This window comes from Larus michahellis, chromosome Z (genome assembly GCF_964199755.1).
Source record: "Larus michahellis chromosome Z, bLarMic1.1, whole genome shotgun sequence".
NCBI lineage: Eukaryota > Metazoa > Chordata > Aves > Charadriiformes > Laridae > Larus > Larus michahellis.
Genome location: NC_133930.1, coordinates 23470471 through 23490841, shown reverse-complemented (window position 1 = coordinate 23490841; position 20371 = coordinate 23470471). Strand labels below are relative to the sequence as shown.

Genomic DNA, 20371 nt, shown 5'->3' with positions numbered 1-20371 from the left:
TTCACAAATTGGAAGGCTGGTTATAATCAAACACGTACAGAGGGAATTAGGTTTTTTCTCTGTCCTCTTGGAACAATGTAAACACTTACATTTTCACCCCCCAATCTTCCTTAATTACTCTAATCTACAAATACAGAAAAAAATTAGGTAGGCATAATATGTAACGTGAACAATTTGAAGCAGTGATACTAAGCGTGAAACCAATACTAATAAAGATCTGCCAGTGGAAATAAAATAGATGTGTCGTGCTACCACCTGTTCATTAGCAACCTCTCACACTCATCCTGCAAAAAGTCCAGCATGACCTAAGCCTTACTCTCACAGTTCTGTGGTCTTCAGTGAATTTCTCCCACTATAGTTGCAAGTCTTGGCTGAGATGCACTGTTTATTAATCAAGCACAGAGTCATATTAATGCAGTTACATAGCCTCTCAACTAGCATTTTTTCCTAATGCAGCCAGCTCAGAGCATAGGCAGACGCTGTGCAAGTGTCTGCACCATCTGCATAGACATACCTGATACAGCATGACACAACTCACTCTCCATCTCACACTCTCCAAGAAGACAGGCAGAGAACAATGGAAAAATGTCCTGCTACATACACATTCATTTCCTGGTAGTAGTCTGTTTTAAATATATGCAATTTCTTATATGTAAACTAATACAGAATAGGTAAACTGTTATAAATTCAGTGGGCTGCCCTTGCATGCTGACAGCCCTATTGCACTGATGAAAATTCAGGCCAATAAAGAAAAATTGAGTAAATTACATGAGATGTGATAAATGCATTTAACTTTAGGGCAAAATTACTTGCTCAGGTACAACGCTGGTTTACTCCTATTAGATTTCATTATACTCAAACTGAAGTGCTTCTAAAGTATCTTCTGTTATTTTTAAGTTGTGAATGGCTGTTTCACAGTAAAGGTATTCTTCATTCCTTTCACTTACCATCTTTAAATACTTAAGATTCCACTCTTCCATTCCACTCCCTACCTAAATTAGCCATATCTTCAAGTATCTACTAATGAATTAGTTCACCTAGTTTTCTGCTAGTTTGGGGGTTTTTTGTCCACTTGTATACAGTTGTTCAGTAATTTTTTTGGGGCTACAATACTTGGAACCAAGTGCAATAATACAAATGTGCTTTTACAGTTAATGCCTCTGTAGCAACAACGACTCAATCACAGACACATCACGATGTAAATTCATGTTCAGTTTTTTTCCTAGTACAAAACAGAAATATCTTTCAGTATTATGGCTTTCCCAATTTCTTTATTTTATGAATTTGTGCATGAAATATTTTTTTTCCTTAATGCTAAGGAAGTAACCATGACTCTCAATTTATTTTCAATAACATTTTCAAAATCTCTTCTTCTCTCCTCCACTCTAGTACCTCCTGTACTAGAATCTAGTATTTAGTGATATTTACTTTTGGTACTTGATGATTAATAAATTCATAGTTTTCTAACAATGTTTTTCCAATAGTCATTAAGATAGAGTGTAAACACTCAGTCCTGTTTCAATTTCGATAACACAGCAACCATAAAGTACAATATGGTGAGGTGATGTTACAACAGTGAAGTTTAAGATACAACACCATGTTAATTTTACAAAACTTATAATATTTACAACTCTAAGTGTTTTACAGTTAAATAATATTAAGAAAGTTTTGAGGCCTTTGCTCAATGAAATTATGCTTCTTAGTATTCCAACATCACTACAAGACATCACTACTATTAGGTTATCAGTCACAAGCTGCTATTTAATCTTTCTAATACGTATTCCGAAATTTTAATCTGTATCTTCTTCAAAGCTGATGCTTCATAACTGAGATGTCTGAACAGACTTCAGAGAAAAAATATAAGTATCTGGATAGAGTGAAAAAAGGAAACTTCAAAAAACTGCTTTTAGCTCCATAAGAACCATGATGAAAATAAAAGCTTTGTTGTAAGTGCAAAAAGACTGAAAGATTTTAAAAATGTAGGCAGTTAGCTCTGGATCACTTTTGTGTCTTTGGGTCACCTCTAGTTATAATGCTGAAATACACAAAATAAATGAAAACTTTGGCTAATTCAACATTATTCAACATTACTATAAAACAGGAGCAAAACTGTTATGCTGAGGCCCCAATACACTCACTGTATATTTTGGGGGCTGCTCTATTTTAGACTACCAGTTGGAGCTCATCAGGTGTGCTCCTGGAATGCATATTCCAGCATGGCTTCATCCAAAAGTGCACACCTGGTCTGCGATAAAACAATAAGGTAGATGTAACCTTTTACTTAAATTCCTATTAAAATTTCAACTTTCCACAGTTATTCGTGAAGTCTGTAAATTCTTTCATCCTTTACCAGAAATGTACCTATCATGCAAGTGTACTTGTTCTTTCCATACAGATGAGAAACTTTGTACAATTCAAATGACAACAAATTGATAGGCTTGTGAAAGACATCTGGAAACTGAGACCAAAAAAGTAAGTTTAGATTATATACCTAGCTATTAATATATGGATTTTGTTAAAGCTGTTCTTATATTTAATCCAAATTCCTTTATAGTCCAAAATATATGACAGTCACACAGTAAATCTCCCATCTGCCTTTCAGTAATCACCTTTAAGCACTACATGTTCATTCTAGCTAAATGTAGGAACAGTTTCCTCTTCTTCAAGACCATGCCAAATACGTTTAATGAGCTTTTTACATTTATTCTTTGGGTGTGGATTTTGTAATGGTAGACGCTCTACCATGAGAAGATTTTTTACTTCCTTTGATCATACAGTGAATTACATTTCTTTGTGCAATACTTCCTCAAAAAGGGAAACATCATTAGGACACTGACTTTCTCTTTTCAGACAATAGACAAAACAAGTCAATAGATAACCAGAATAAGTTATTTGAAGAGAAAGCAAAACGTAAAGAGAGTACTGCCTTACTGAATTATTTTGGCAGACCTACAAGCAAGCCTTTATTTTAATTGCTTGATTTAAAGACTCATAGTGATGGCAAATACAATGCTTTTGGTAATGCTTCCACCTAACTATTATGCCCATTATCAAGATGCTTAGTTTCTCCTCTCCACCAAGACCTTCTTCCTAGTCACGTCTTAACTTTCTTTTGATTAAGTTGTGCTTCACAGAATCTTGAAAAACAGCCCATCCCTCCCAAAAGGCAGGATCAACCTTTTCTACCTGAGTCCTAAGAACTATTTGCCTAATCTGAATTGAAAAGTTCCACTTTGTAGGTCATCTATTCCAATACTTATCTTTAAGAAGTTTCCCCTAACATTTAACCTAAATCTCTTTAGCTGCAATTGAAGCCTACTATCTCCTATCTTCTCCACAGGGATTACATTAGCATTTAACATTCTTCATGTTCATTAGTATGTCTCCTTTTACACAGTCATCTCTCCTCTGGACTAAACAGCCCCAATTCTTACAATCTTCAGATATTATGCTTTCCAGATCACCAATCACCTTTGTTGTTTTCCTCTGTGCTCCCTTAAGATGCCTCATATCTTTTTTTCAAGTGCAATCGCCATAGCTGGGCAAAGGATTCAGGCTGAAGACCTGCTCAGGCTGAACAGAAAATGAGTCTGTCTTGCCTACAACAGACCATTTTCTACATTTTACAGTCAGTACACTTTAAACTTTTTCAATAGCATGCACTATCAACTTGCTATCAGCTTTTTACTTATTATATTTCTCAGATTTGAAGCTGCCAAAGTGCTACATTAACATCTTATGTTTGTGCAACTCATACTTTGTGAGAGAGATACAAATCACTTACTATAATAATCTTTTTTTCCCCAAGATCTCCCAGGGTAAACATATTTTGTTTACCTCGAGCTGGCTTTTAACTTCTATGCACTGACTGAATCTACCAACCCAGCATTCAAACAAAGAAAAAACCAGAACACTTCTTCCAGTTTAAACTGAATCAGATCAGTAAAAGCTCCAACATGGACTAGTGGAAGTGAAGAGAGCAAGCCACTCAGCTCTTCACTTCAACAACTGTACATGAAAATGCAACCTTAGCACATAAGTTTCTTCCCCTTCCCGCTCTCATATATTTATTTAGTCTGCAAATTTAATAAAGGTAATCTGTTTTTTTCTCTAGATCACTAATAAACAGGTTCCCAGGATTACCGCTTTCCAGCCTGATTACAAACAATTCTCTTAAAGCATTTTGTTAACATTTTGTTAATCTTAATGTCTCTGGGATTGGTTTACCTGACTCCCTAAGTGTCCTCCGTAATGCTTGAGTGAACTCCAAGTTCAAATGATTTTAACGCACCTAATTTATCTAAGTCTTCTCTAGTTGCTTGTTCTGTACCTGAACGCTTCCATCTATGTCACTTATGATGTAAGCATATGATCAAAGTTGACCGCTATGCTAAAGACGGAGTGAAAACAAGCATTCAAGCTTATTTCCTCTCTGTTTAGCCAGAGACAACCAAATCTCCTCTTGATCATTCATCTCCTGTTTCTCCTGTTACTGTATTTTCATAAATCATTTTGCCCTTCACTATTTGCATCTCATTTAATGTCTTTTTAATTTTTTCTTAAATTTTAGAACATGTTTATTTTCAGAATTTTCAGTTAGGTACTCCAGGAACATGTTGAATAGGTTCTTTCCTGCCATATATCTTTCTCAACAGGTACTGGAACAGACCCCTTTCTGTGCTCTGACAGTAATCACAAAAAAAGGAAACCGAAGATTATTCAAGATTATTTTCACCATTAGCCGTTCCCTATAGATTTTCAACAGGTTTATCTCCTACCTGCTATTTATTTCAAAGAAAGCAAAAAACCCAACAACCCTGGTTTATAAACTCCCCTTCCTTGAACAAAAAGTATCCTTCAAAACTGTACCATAGTAGTAACTATGAGTATTGCCCAAGTATTACTTTAGTTTGTCACTGTAAAGGTAGATTTACTCAAATTACTCCACAGTAAGTCCTCAGACTGAACTGGCACCAAAACAGGGATAATGTTTAAGTGATAGTATTACAATTGCCATATAAGGCACTATTCTATATAATCTATCATATATGTACATAAGACTACTCTTTACCTTTTCTACACTTCTACTTGCAGTTCTTTTTTCACATGGCCAGTGACAGCATTCATTATTGTGCCAATGAGAGCTTATATTCTTCCAGTGATTCAGCATGATTCCTAGAACTTTTTCAGAGCCATGACTTTGTAAAATTTGGTGCTAGGTTTCACGTACAAATTCAAGATACTGTATTTTTTATTTTGCTAAACTGGTTGCTGACTAAGCTCACCTGTTACTCAAGAGTGTCCATGAGTTTTTGCTAAAAACAATGTCATACTTTCTACCACTCTTCTAAATTGTGTGTCATCTGGAAATTTTTCTGAATAATTTTATATTTTCTTCCAGATTTCTTATTGTATTGAGAACTGGACCAAGAATCCACTCAAAAAATGTGCCTAGCAACTCCAGAGTGCTTAAAAAACAGCCCTTTTTTTTTTCTTCAATTCAGCACTACAACACGCATCTTACATACTATATTATAAACTTAGCAATTTATGCACATTTAGAAAGAAATAACGCATAAAATTTGTCTGACACAGAAGGGGGCATCTGAAGATCCAATTTTGCAAAGGTTTATTGAAAATAAACATGGAACTGACTTTCTGAATTTGAGTTCCACTGGTGTTGTAAGATGCATAAAAATCTGAAGTCAGTAGCTTTGAGTTCAAAGTTAACCATCTGCATTTAAATACCTTTCTATGTTGGAAAGTCAAGATGACTTTCCAAGTCAGAGGTCAGAACAGATATGTCCCGACAAAGTAATTCAATCACATGCCACGATATTTCAAATCCAGAAGCTTGCCCAACTACACAGATGTAACTGAAGAACATTTGAAAAGACAAATATTACCTCATTTGAAAGAATGAATACTACCTGTACAAATTATTTATATACTGGTATCCTTACATTACTAACATTCTTAAGGAAAACTAATTTTCTTGGGAAAAAAAAAAGCATTTCAACAATATAGTGTCCACAAGAAACACTAAACCACTAAAAAACTTTAAAGCTGTAACGTTAACTGGAGATCTACGTAACACCTGCTATAATTTACTCCTACCTTCCTTTTCTTTGGGTTTTAAAGATCTTTCTTCTTTTTTCTGCTTTGCTTCCAGCAGTTCACGTTTCAGCTGTCGTGCTTCTTTCCGTAGCTCCTCACTGCAAAAAGAAAAATATTTACACAAATTTAATCTTCTGGGAATGTAAAGCCACTCAGGAGAAATAGAATCAAAGTTAATGGGCAGTAAATCTCTGATATAAACACAGGGAATGTACTGACTCACTGATGCTAGGAACGTGGCTTAAAACTCAATTAGAACCTAAGAAAGTTCATTAGCAGAGACAACAAAAGAACATAACAGACGACCTACTCTAAGATCCCATTAAAAATATGTCACAGATGTGAATAATAAAACAAAGAACCTTCATTTGTATTTTTAATTTAACATTTTAATATTTAACCATGAGAACCACACAAAGAGAATTTGAAGCAGAGGCACTGCCAAATAAATATTACATGTATTATAAAGTTCTATTTACTGAAGTAATAAATCTTAGCATCCTAGATTTCTTAGATGGACATGCAATGTAGTTCTTACTGTAGTAGTTGTAAGTGATAAAGACATGATATGTATGTAAGTATACATTATTACATATGAAAATTCATTTCACTTCACAAATTTTACCAAAAAAAATTAATTGGGTGATAGCAAGAAACCAAAATTTATATGTCATTGTGACAATATCAAACGAAATACCTGTATTCATAGAATCACAGGCTGGAAGCAACCTGTAAAGATCAGCCAGTCCAGCTCCCTTGCTCAAAGCAGCGCCACGGTAGGTTGCCAAGAGCATTGTCCAGTCAGGTTTTGAATATCCAAAGATGGAGACTCCAAAACCACTCTGAGCAAACACTACTTGACCTCCCTCAATGCAAAAAAGCACTTTTGCATGTTTAAGAGGAATTCCTTGAATTTCAGCTGGTGCTTACTTGTGCCAGTCTAATGGTTACCAGTGGAAAAGAATGGTGACTACTGCTTCAAGTTTTTCTGGTGTTAGAATCTGTATTTACCACTTTTTTCCCCAAAAAAATTAAATTCCGATTGATTTAGTATTCATCAAAGTCAATGAATAGCAGAAATTATTACAATGCAGGAACATGGCATGCAAGCATCTCCCTGCAGGTGTTTTGTGTACCTCAATTCTCATCTGTAATACCATTGCTCACAACACAACGGCCTTTTTTATGCAAAGACTTCGAATTGTGCGGTGATGACTTCATTTGAAGTTCATTTTCATTTGTATGTAGGCACAAACACAGAGCTTGTGAAAAGCACTAGGAAAACAAGACTACCACTGTAAATGCATTCAACCAATCAACTACAACAGTGGGTCTTAATTTTCAACAGCATGGCAGAAGCTACACTAACCCAGATTAACAGCTTTTACATAAATTTAACTTTTCTATCCTGAGAACAAAATCATAGGGGAAGGATAAAGAGACATTTTTAACCCAAGTATCTTCATTGCTTTTACATAAATTGGGGATAGTATGGCAAGGAAGCTGCATTACAACACTAATCTAGTATACTGTAATATTTCTTATAGAAGTTGTACAGCAGGAACGACATACGTGTCAATAAAAGTTGTATTTTTTCAATGGAAAGAGGTTTTTGTACAAAACACCGAAGGTCCTAATTCCTAGACAGCCTGATACTAAAATGTTTTTTAAAGCTCCTTCTATGATCAGTACTAGGTCAATATACAACTTTGATACTTGGCTCCTTATAGACTCCACAGTTCCTACATTTCTTATTCCTAGGTTCATTTTACCAAGTTAGGTTCATGAGAAAGGTAATCCAAAAAGCCTGCACGCTAAAGAGGAAGCCACAAGAACTGACTGATGGGAAAGCCAGGCTATACTCACAAGCCAGATTTACTGGAAAATAACTAGAAATAATGGACTTTTTGTAAACAGGAAAGCATCAAATTGATGAGGTAGAGCACTCTCAAAATAAGGGACTAAAAATCAGTCTGTACCTGGCCCCTGCATCTTTGAAGCACTGGCCTTAGCATGCAGTAAATTTGCACTCAGCCTGCATACAACTCAGCTGCTGGTTTGTAGCCAATTATGCAGTTGCCTCCTGTCCCTGGAAAGTTAGCTCTGTCTGTTCCAAGCTTGTCTCATGGCTCTCTTGGTCACGCTGCAGGCCCTCCTCTTACACTCTGCTTCTTCCTCTTCTTGCCACTTCCTGCAGCCTGGAAGCTGTCCCTCCTCCCTCAACACAGAGAGGTACTCCCAGAGCACGTGTAATCTCCTCCCCTGCCTACTTACCACCACTTCGAAGGGCCAAAACGCACAAATGGAAAATAAACAAGTAACATGCAATTGCTTTTTGTCTTCCTGAAATGGCATTACCAATGTTGCATACAAACCCCCAAAAGATTTCCTTCCTAAATTTCATATTTTGAAAACAGAGAAGTAGCTCATTCTTTGTAATGCTAAGCTTTTATCTCCACAGTTTGTGAAGAATGTTTCAGTAAAATTGCTTAAGTACCAAGCTGGATTCCATCTTGCAGAAATTTCTTCTAAAACTAGACAACATGGATCGAATTTCCAATTACCAGTGATTTTTTTTTCTTTATAGCTTTCGAAAGTTAACTACATTTTCTAGTAAATGAAAGCCATAACTTTCCAAATACTGGCTAGCACTAGTTTATACTTAAACAACAGCTTTTAACCTTTTATCTGAAGTATCTTAGCCTAATTATTTTTCTATAATTACTACAATTTCTTAACTACATAACCCTCAGTAGCTTTTTCTGACTGAAGCTGGAACATCCTGAAAGATAACAGTGGTTAAACAACTTTACCAATAGGCTTATACTGTCCTAGAGCCAAGCAAAATGGTCATAACTGTCTCAACCATTTGTTCGGTATTCAACATCAAGCAAAGAAATAAGTCTGTGTATATGTGCGTGTATATGCATGCATGGGTACAATAAATTATATATTGAATGTTTCCAAAGAATTATAGATCATATTCTTTTTCTCTGAGTAACATCGCCAAAACTCTCTAGAACACTTAGCTCCAAGAAGCACTATGAGAAAAAAGAAAACCCAAAAAACTGCCTGTTGAAGCCTAAAACTAGAATGAAACAGCAATATCAAAACAATTATTCATTTTTCCTACTCGTATCAGAATTAATTGAAATCAGAATATTCATTCTGCAGAAAATTGAAAAAAATTTAGCCAAACAGTTCCAGAACAAACTGTTTAACTCCAGAATTTTCAGTTTACTTCCAGAACAAATAGAATTGTTTTATCTAGAACATTTGTAGCGAAATCAAGTCTAGGAATCCCTTTGAATTTCTGGTTCAACTGTGGCTTGGTTTGATAGGACTCTGCATCAGTTTGATAGGACTGACAGGAACTCCAGAATCTAGGAGCTATGAGAACTTGGGTAACTTCAGACTGAAACTTAGCTACACCCTAACGACACCAGGCACGGTGAAGGCATCTGCTTTCCTATTGAACTATTTCAATACATGATCAACAAACACCTCTACACTATTATGCTGGTCACCACTCAGGCTTCTCTTCAGCAGACCAAGTAATTTATGCTTTTTTTTATGAGTTTATTTTAAAGGAGAAGATGTTCTGCTAGCTTTAATCGCTTCTGCCTACTTCAGAACTCCCTGCAGTATGTCCACAGCCCTTTTGAATGTGGACACAGAACTGGACATACTGATGGCTTCCAGCATTCCTCTAGGGCTCTGCTGATGGTGCATTTGGTGCCTTAGTTTTAACTCACCAAGGAACATAAGGTCATCACTGCACTGAGCACTCACATTATTTTCAACAATGACTCTAAAACCACCTCTTAGCTGCTTCTTTGCAAAATGTCGTTCAGTGTTTGTACTATCCTGCAGCTGCAACCTGCATTTCTGATTTCCAATTATATAACCTAGTATTTAGTTGTATTACAAGGCTGTTTTTATTGCATTGTGGCCACTTAGCTAGTCAATTCAAATTATTTGTAATGGTTGGTTTGATGTACCCTATTATTTTCTTATAAAGACCTTTTAAAAATAAAAATGTCAGTGGCACATTTGACACAAATCTACCTGTGCTATAAACACTGTACCAACTCGGTTATTTTTATAAATCAAAAAAGTAAACCCTTTTTGAACCTGCATCATCCCCTCCCTCCAGTTTCCCCAAAAAGCAACATAGTTATCTACTACTTACAAGATCACATTAACCAGCATTAGTTACAACTTTAGTCTATTTTTTTTGCTGAATAAAGCATTCTGTTATAGCTGGTTAGGAGTGAAGCAACAGGCTTCCGGTCTTCAGACAGGCTAACCTGTCTTCATTTCTCGACATTGTATCATTAGTCATGATTAGGCTCTGAAATAGTAGTTCTATTTGGCATTCTTGTAGTTTTCCAATTTTTATTAAAAATGAACACTAGTAGAGCAGAAAGCATTGCATTTTCAGCAAAGTTATCAGACTTAAGTTAGCTAGGCCTATTATCTGAAAATGCTTAATCTTAAAAAATGCTGACAAACTTCAAGCTTTTTAATGGATATGAACTTTTTTTTTTTTAACACTATTTGGTTGCTAATCTCTAAAACAGCAATAAAGCGGATCAGCATATCTCAAACAATTCAGCTTACACCTCTTGACTGAGAAGTACCTTTTCTTAACTTCAGCACAGCAGAAGTACCTTCACAATTTATGTGCAGTTTTATTTACTTCATGGTGAAGCAGGCCTCAGACATGCAGAAGTATTGGTCTGGAAAATCTTCCTGTATTTTCTATGATACCAAGATTAAAAGATCATTTTCATTGATTGTTTCAATACATAAACTGCAAAAGTTTCTTGACTCCAAGTTTAAGACTGTTTCAGAGATTAATGTCACAAGTCATCTAAAGTTAGGATACCCGAGAAGCCTAGAGACATCCATATGGCTGGACGGAGTCCACACACAATCTGATGGAGACTGCTTGACCTTAATCCTCCTACTGAATTTGAAAGAAACCAGATTTTGGTGGATCAAGATTCCAACCCTATGAAATGTAATGGGAAGCAGTGGCTTGAACACAAGAGTAAAGGTTAGTAACAACTCTTATCTTCGTTCTGTCACTAAGGATCTAACCCACAAGTGAGCAAGCACATGCTTGCTATACTGTGCCCTGAGCTGATGAGCTGTGGGCAAGCATAGACCCAAAACGTCATCATAGTATTGCTATGCTATGGAGTTTCAGTACCTTAGCCATTTTACTGATTCATGCTCAGGTTTTTTCGGCATGGTTAAAGTGCCTGCAAAAGCCACTTGTAGTGCTTGTTTACTACAGGAGATTTTTCATCTCTCAGTTTTTAGCTGTACCAGTATTTCAATGTACTTTTATCTTAGTAGTAGGGTTTTCTGCCGTTACCTTTATAACATCATATATTCCATGCTTCGGCTTTCTAACAGAGCTATTTTATTTTTCTTTTGTATTTTAAATCATTAATTAATACTAGGTTAATAAAGAATAAAATCACATGGAAATTTAGCCCAAAATTATAAGTTAAATGAATAAACTTGTTTCTAAGTGCCATGTACTGAGGGTGTTTTGCTGCAAGTAATAAGGGGTGTTCTGAATTTACAACGTACCTTCTTATTTCAAAACGGAGACGTTCTATATTTTACTTTACTTCGGCAAAAGAAAAGAGAACTGATTACAGAAATAAACACTAATTGTGACTTTGGTGTAAGCGAACATATTATTATACTTGCTACGCACAAACACAAAACCACCTCTCTTTCTCTATGTATGTGTCTACACATGTATGTGTCTCTTTCTACTTGCATGCTCATGCACACATGTATATAAACCATGATTGGCTGTATTTATTTAAGAATATAAAATCTGTAACTAATAAAATATATAGGATACACAGCCACAAATGAGGCCTAATGAGGCACAGTACCTTATTCAACTGTGATTTAGGGAAAAGGTGGTTGCATATATTCAAAACTTTAATTTAGATATTCCCCATTCAATGATGACAAAGCTCAGTAGAGGCTAAAATTAATTTGATGCCTCTATTTCGATTACAAAATGCCTAAAAACTTTGCCTCCTACACATTTCCAAATTTATCCCAACTCCACTCTAAACTTCACTACAATTTGGAGTATTCACAACTCCCCCTCTAAACTCCACCTAACCCCATAGAGAGGCCCAAACTGCTTGAGGTTACCCTAGCACACAGTCATTCACTGATCCTGGTACAAACAATGTTAAACAAGGCCACACTCTTTCAAAACTTAAGTATTTAGGTGGTGCCAAAACTACACAGATAGCCTCACAGTCAGAGGATTCACTCAGACAAACGTGAAAATACAATGGAGGAACTATTCAGTGACTGAACAACTGAAAGATTATGGTGTATTCTGCATCACTGGGCCTGGTGTTTTTCTGAAAGGTAGTTGAAGCAAGAATTAATTCAGGGAAGTGCTTTTTTCTGTAATAATGAATATTAGATTAAATTATTATTTTTGATGGCATAGCATGTTATTTCCGTTCCTCTTTTTATGGTATTATGATTACATTGTTTTTATTTTTTTAAAGGCCATTTCCTTTCATTCGCTTTTGCTGTCTTCTCATTCAGCAGCATCAGAGGAAAATTACTCACTGGCTATCCTTAAATGTTAACATTATTTAGTAAGTGTTGCTACAAGTAAACATATCAGAGCAAGGAAAAAATCACCCTCTTACTCATTTTACAAAGTCATTTTAAAATGTTATAAATAATAACAGCATGTCAAGATTGTCACATAAGTTTATTTTTGATACAAGCAGCATCCTTTAACATCTTAATAAAATAAAATGAATACTGAGGTACTTTATCACTGCTCATGTTAATTTCATAGCAGAATAGATGACTCCAATTTAGTTTAGATAAACCACACAAAAATCAGGCTGTAGGACAATATTATCCCGTCCTAATGTACGATAAAAGCCTGGAAAGAAGTCCGGGATTCAATCCCCTCCAATTACAGGCAGTCACATTTATTTTTCCAAATTTATTAATTCTGTAAAAAGCACATTTCATATTCTCTTTCTTAAATTTATTAATGATAACTTTTAATGCCTATTATATCATTACCACCTATGATTTATACAGAAAAGTTATTCTAGAACTGACAAGCAGACACCTTAATAATAACAGGGACAATGAGGAAGAATCCGTATTCAGATGATAGCTTTTAGTTTCTGATAGATACTCTTGAAAAGTGCATAATATTCTGTTTGAGAATTCTAAGTTAAAATATAAATAGTATTTCCAAATAGAGAACTTGAATGATAAAAAAAAAATAATAATATAAATGGCATATTTGTACAACTAACTGATTTGTGGAATGTGTGGAAAAATCAAGGGAAATGTCTGCTCTACAATGTCAGTTTTGAAGCCTTTTCTGATACTCCCCCTTCTGCCCCTTGGGGTACCTGCAGACCATACAAGTCTTGGAATGGATAGCAAATTCCCCCATTTGGCATGTAGATCTAAGACTTTTCTAGGGTTCAAGAATCTTATTTTTGTCTGGATTACATTACAGTTCATCTCTGGCACTGCAAGAATTTTACAACTGTAAAAATGAGAATGAAAATTATGGGTTTGGAAAATGCACCATGTCTTTTTTGCCAGCCTGGTTTTGCTACAGGAGTCAGGCATATATGTGCCTATCTTCTGCAAATGGTACATGGCAGTCGTATCTCAAATACGATGATGACATAAGAATGGTGGAAGACATACTCAGCAGGTCTTGACATTGGAAACTTGTAAACAAAGTATTTTAATATAGCTGCTGGGCCCTGTTCTAATGCAAACGCTAACTGTTAATGCTGGTTTTGACTATAACAGTACTTAGTATATTACAGTTTGCAATTAGTACTATAACTCTTTGTTTAAAATACTTCTGCACTGAAAAAGTTTATGTATGAATTGTGAGTATTTATATATTTCCTCTAGGACTACTGAAAGATTTCAATGCTGAAACCTAATAGGACTGGCATGTTTATTAAAGACAACATGAGCAATCATCACTGTCTTTCCATTTCCATAAACCTGAGTGTAAAGAAGCGGATCACATAATTAAAGCATCAGAAAATTGTCACTCTATTTTAATGTAATTATGTGTACTGGACTATAAAATACACTGTATGTCAGCAGTCTCAGTACTGAGCAATGAATTCTCACAAGCTGAGACTGATGAAGAATGTTACCATTTTACTCTGTTAGGACAAGCTTAGCAAAACAGCAGGGCTGGCAGACTGAGCATGAAGTATAAACTTGCTCTAGAAGAGGAAAGATATTAAAGGAGAAGCAATATATTTCATTACAGCAACTAACACAGATGGAGAGGGAAAAAACCCCACAGGTTTCAGGGCACAGGAGCTCTTCTTCAGCTAGTTTGTTTTTCTTCCACAGTTTGCTTAATAAAAGGTATTAGCTTTCCCTACAAACTTTCTTCGCTTACATTGTTCAGCCACCAGTTACACTGCCAGAAACTGCAGATGTATGCATTAGGGCATGTATAGAAGCATATATCATAGTTTTAGCTTAAGGCTGATTTTATGCACTATCTGTACTTCTATGTTCACAGCAGATTCTGGAACAGATAGAAGAACCTAAATTTTCCCAGTGTAAGAGAAGAATCTAACTTTGGCTAACGTAAAACAGGCAACATGGTTAAACTAAAACAAATAAACATAAAAATTGCAGGAGACTGCCAGCACCTCTCGTCCAGACCAATGGTGTATCTATCTGGATTGCAAATGCCTAGCTGAATGCTTGATAGAAATGCATTTGCCTTTTTTCTTTTTTGCAATAGCACACTACATTGGTCATTTAAGAGGTTTTCTTCCTCTACTGTCACTTCTGAATGATGGCTTGCAGGATGAATTCTTGTTTTAGTTCCTTACTGCATGACCCTGTGACTGTTAAGTTTTACCCTATTTCTACCATTCAAGCTTTTGAGATCACTCAATTTTCCATTAGGATATTCCTGTCTAAGTTGTTCCTATCACATTAACATTACTTTCCAACTTTGCACTATCTACAAGTTTTTTCCAACAAACTTAGGGTTTTTTTTTTCATATTTAATGTATTATTGAAAATCTGAAATAAGAGCTATCCTAATAAATTTGGCCAAAATCAACAGCTCCTCTTTCAACATAATTTATGTTCTCTTTTAACCATCTTCTTACCTGTTTTACAGTTCTTGTTCTATATTTCCCTCTTCTTCATTTTAACCATTTCCTCCAGATTAATCCAGAATCAGTCTTATTATATCATTGACTGCCGGCTTAATATGAGCCATCAGTGTGCCCAGGTGGCCAAGAAGGTCAACAGCATCTTGGCCTGTTTCAGGAACAGTGTGGTAAGTAAGATTAGGGAAGTGATCGTCCCCCTGTACTCAGCACTGCTGAGGCCCCACCTCGAGTACCATGTCCAGTTTTGGGCCCCTCACTAAAGGAAAGACACTGAGATTCTGGAGCGAGTCCAGAGAAAGAAAATGAAGCTGGTGAGGGGTTTGGAGAATAAGTCTTGTGAGGAGCAGCTGAGGGAGCTGGGGTTGTTCAGCCTGGAGAAAAGGAGGCTGATGGGAGACCTTGTTGCTTTCTACAACTGCCTGAAAGGAGGTTGTAGAGAGGTAGGTGTCGGTCTCGTCTCCCAAGTAACACGTGAGAGGATGAGAGGAAATGGCCTCAAGTTCTGCCAAGGGAGGTTTAGATTGGATATTAGGAAAAATTTCTTCACTCAAAGGGTTATCAAGCATTGAAACAGGCTGCCCAGGGAAGTGGCGGACTCATCATCCCTGGAGGTATTTGAAAGACAGGTAGACATGGTGCTTAGGGCCATGATTTAGTGAAGAGTTTTGTCAGTGTTAGTTGATGGTTGGACTTGATGATCTTAAAGGTCCCTTCTAACCTAGACGATCCTATGATTCTATAATTCTATACACATTTAGCCTAGAAAAAAGATTATTTTTGCTCAGGAAATACCTAAAGACAGGCTAGTTTAGCAGAATCTCCTTTAGAAAACCAATTCAAGATATTTTTCTATTAGCCACTAATCACTGTCCTTGTTTCTTACTTTCAAATCTAGACCATTGTATTATATTGTTCTATCATGTTAGAGGAAGCAGACCAAATCTGTAAGTCATTCCAAAAATCTAAAAGCGTGGTTTCACCAGATAAGTCAAAGAAGTTCTAATGTCTAAGACGAAAATACTAACTGCTTTAAAAGAAACATGGATATTTCCTGTAAAACAATAAAAAGTATTAGATGCAATGCAAAGCTCACAAAAAAGGGACCAGAAAGGCATGGAATCAAACAGCGTAACTAAAAACAAGGTTTATGCAAATCATTTTGTATCTGTAAACCTAAAGCTAGGGCTGTCAGAATAAATTGTAGAATGTTGTACGTTAGAAGACGTATAAAAGGGTCTATGATGAGTTTTAACGAGGAACAGCTGAAGGTATTAATGCTAAAATGATTGAATTAATTAAAACAAGAAAACATAAAAGAAGGAAGAGGTCACTAGGTCACATGGGATTACAGGTAATAATAACATAAAACAAAACCACTGCTACTAAGATAAATGATTGATTTGTGTCAGCTTTCTCAAAAGAAGATGCTAGGGAGGTAACTCTCTAAGAACCTGATCTGATTTGGACATAAAGATGAGATAACACCTAAGAGAGAGGTTCCAGAAGAAGAGATATCAACCAATTAAAAGTGTGATAAAGCTCCAGAGCACGTACTCTGGAAGGAAATCAGGAATGGCTGTTCCACTAACTCATCTTAAAAACAATGTTGTATGGGATGACAAGATCGTCACAAACTGTATCTTTAGAACAAAGGGGAGCACCAAAGAAATCACAGTAAACCTCATGGTAGATTCTGGTGAGTAGTTTTATGTAACTAGTAAAATACACAACATCTCCAACACCAGGTCTGTATGTTGTCTCACTAATCTATCATTTTCATTCCAATGTGTTGGTGAAGGTGCGGATGAACGGAGTAATGGAAAACAAAGCGAACAGCTTTAGATGTTCAAAAAGCCTTTATAATGAGCCTTGTAAAAACGAGAAAGCAAATGGTGAGAAATTAATTGAAAAGAAAGCACACAGTGAAAAGAATTAGACAAACTGAGACAAGAATAAACAATTACCTTTCAATATGGCAAATTTAATACTTCAGTATAATTACTCCGAAAAAACTGAGTGAGGTGTATGATGGCAACATTTCCTGAAGATCCAAAATGAGTATCTCAGTCAAGCCCAGAGAAAATATGGTGATTTCTCAGGGTTTTAACTCAGGAATGGAGAATGGAACAAATGCCTGCAGTCAGGTTCTCATAAATTCTGATTAAATTCGCTTACAAAATTGAAGGAGACTCTGCAGAGGGAAATCCTTGCACACCTTACACATCTCTGAAGTAACAGAATGAGTTCATGAAAAGCCTCTGAACTTTACTAGTGACAGCTAAATGAAGACCTCTACTAATATGCAGTTGTGGAAAACAATAAAATAAAATGAACACTTATTAAGGAGAGTAAGACAAAAAGTATTATAGTGGCACTACAAAAGACAGCCAATATTGCTCAGTTTAGAATACTATAAATGAAACTGGATATCCCATGTCAAAATGGCCAACACAGTAATACAGGAAACTCCAGAAAGGATGACAAAGATTATTCCCACCATGAAATATTGCCCCTGACATGAAGATGGAGAAAAAATGAAATATTAATTTCAGAAAGAAAGTGAGACAGAGGAAACATGAAAAAGGACAGGAAAAACACTACTACTGCAGAGTTCTAATATCTGAGTCAAGGAGACACTCGGTAAAATCTCGGTAATTTAGAAAAAAAGGATAAAATATTTTTCACTCTTCAGACAAGACCACACAATTGTTTTGCAGATGGTTTCTCTGGAGTAAACCCCTTCCTATTATTAAAAGTATCTCAGACATTTTCACGAAAACCAGGAACATCTATTTAGAGTAATAAATACTAAAAATGAATTTTCGAAGACATATAAGACTTCATACCTTAGGACCATCTAATTATAAATCAGCTTATATGTACTGCTGATGGGTTCCTCTCGCACTTGTCTGAGGCAAATGGCACTGGCCATCAGCCAGCCAATTCCACTTGCAGATTCCTACATCATCAATGGGAGGTAAAGACACTTAGAACAGCAGCATATGCTTAATGGAGATTTTCCTCTCCAAGTCTCACTCTTACTCTCCATTTTATGAGAAGTGTCACCAGTGCTCATGATTACTAAGTACCAAAATATTTATATCAGGATCAGAGCCTTCAAAAGAAAATAATGTGAGGAACGATGGACATACCTTTCTACATACTCTATTAATACTGGTATACCACAGGACATTTCAGATATCTAAATGGACAGATTAAACTAAGAGCACAATATATGCCAATTAAATATCACCATTTTTTGGAAATTGGATAAAACACTTGCACTGAGTTTTGCCTGCTGTTTCCCAACATCTGATAAAAATTTATAACAGATGGAAATGATTGCAAAGTGAACAGCACTCCCTTCATGTTCTCCATTCTGCTGATTTAATCACAAACACACTGAATCTGATAGTAATGAAACAATATACTTGTTGTTGATGAGATCACCAAATGGCTTCCATAAAAACCTATCAGACACTGTAAAATATAGTCACCACAGTCATACAGAATCCTTTTCTGACCTCCCATATCATCTGTCTATACAAAATAGTAAATTATGTCATAGGAGCAGCCTAAAATAAAGCAAATAATCAACTTTACTTGATTTGTAATTATATTGAAAAGCGAGATTCAAAAAACATAATCTTGCCAAAAATGTTTCAGAGTTAGCTGGCCTTGACATTTCTACATTTTAGCATCCTTCCCTATTACGAAATGGCAACATTATTCCCAAATGAGTCTGCTCTGCAGTCTCTATATAATACATATTTTAAACAAACAAATCACATTCAAATGCTCAGCTACTGCAAACTACAACTAGAGAACTCTGTTTGAGTACACAGTAGTTAGTAACTCTAACAATGTAAAAAAAGGCTCAAAGTTAAGCATGTACTGAGGTGTTTGCAAGATCAATGCCAAATTGTCTGAAAGATCAGCTAAACGTACTACTCAATCTACCTATTGTATTCCTCCGCAAGCAAGTATAGATTCTCTCTTTTACTAAGAATCAAAACAAGCAGATCTCTGAAGAGAAACAAAATAACTTAATTCTTCTAAAACCTCAATATTATATAAAATTGGTTTTCTATACATAAAAATGTCATCAACTTATTGTCAGTTTAAAGACTGATTTGCAGAACGTTTCAAGTCTAGAAGCAATCACTGAGCCTCACTCAAAGCTAACAAAACCCTCCTCTTTCCAATAGTACTATCTAAGCCTCAAAGGATCCAACAGGGTGATTCATCCAGCCTGAGGATCCTTCCTGGCTGCCCCCTCTTCTAGGGGCTCCTCTGATCCAGACAAGAGAGAACAGACTGGAAAGAATTTTACTGGCAGCAAGAAAAAAACCTAGTTCGAGCACTGCCTTTCCCAAGCCCTCTTTTGTCACATGGAGGAACCACATGTACATGATGTGACAGAGGAGGGATGCAGGACTCTGGGAAAGTCGAAAGCCAGAATTTCCACTGTCAGAACAATTTCTCTGGCTTTCATCACCCTTCTTGTCCAGGTGTGAGGGGCTCCTGAAGACAGAGCATGTTAGGTAGGGGCTGGATGAGATGCTCTGGTAGCAGCATCTTGCTCCTTGTTTCCCTTTTCCTGTTTAAGGCAGAAAGCACAGGCATACACAGCAAATACAGTACTTCGGGGAATTGATCTTCAGAGATGCACCGTAAAATGCATTCACAATAAGCCGAGTAATATTTCAGGAATTCTGTACCTCTGAAAAAAACTATGTAGCTTGCTCACTCACCAGTCAAGCACGCAGCTCAGTCTACAACCACTTCTGTGTTAGTACACAAGAGTGGTTATGAGGACCTTTTAAGAACCCCTTGCCTTATTTTTATGATGCCCTTTATCTAAATGTGCTGACAGAAGGAGCAGACCACTTTCAACTGTGATTTCAGTGGGAATGGGCCATCAAGTCCCTCTGGCTGTCCAGTGAAAGAAGAGAACCCTCATGTCTCACCACTTCCAAAGTTTGTTCATGATTCAGAATCCAGAGATTAGGACCGGATGCGATTAGAGATGCTGGATATGG

At 36.2% G+C, this 20371-nt stretch overlaps 1 protein-coding gene across 1 annotated transcript in view; it reads right to left on the bottom strand.

Moving 5' to 3' along the window:
- The window catches only part of CWC27 (CWC27 spliceosome associated cyclophilin), a 120154-nt gene that overhangs the window by 29099 nt on the left and 70684 nt on the right, over window positions 1–20371 (bottom strand). Inside the window, exon 11 of the mRNA XM_074569542.1 lies at window positions 6118–6215. Within this exon, the coding sequence (XP_074425643.1) occupies window positions 6118–6215 (98 nt within the window). The remainder of the gene's footprint in view (window positions 1–6117; window positions 6216–20371) is intronic.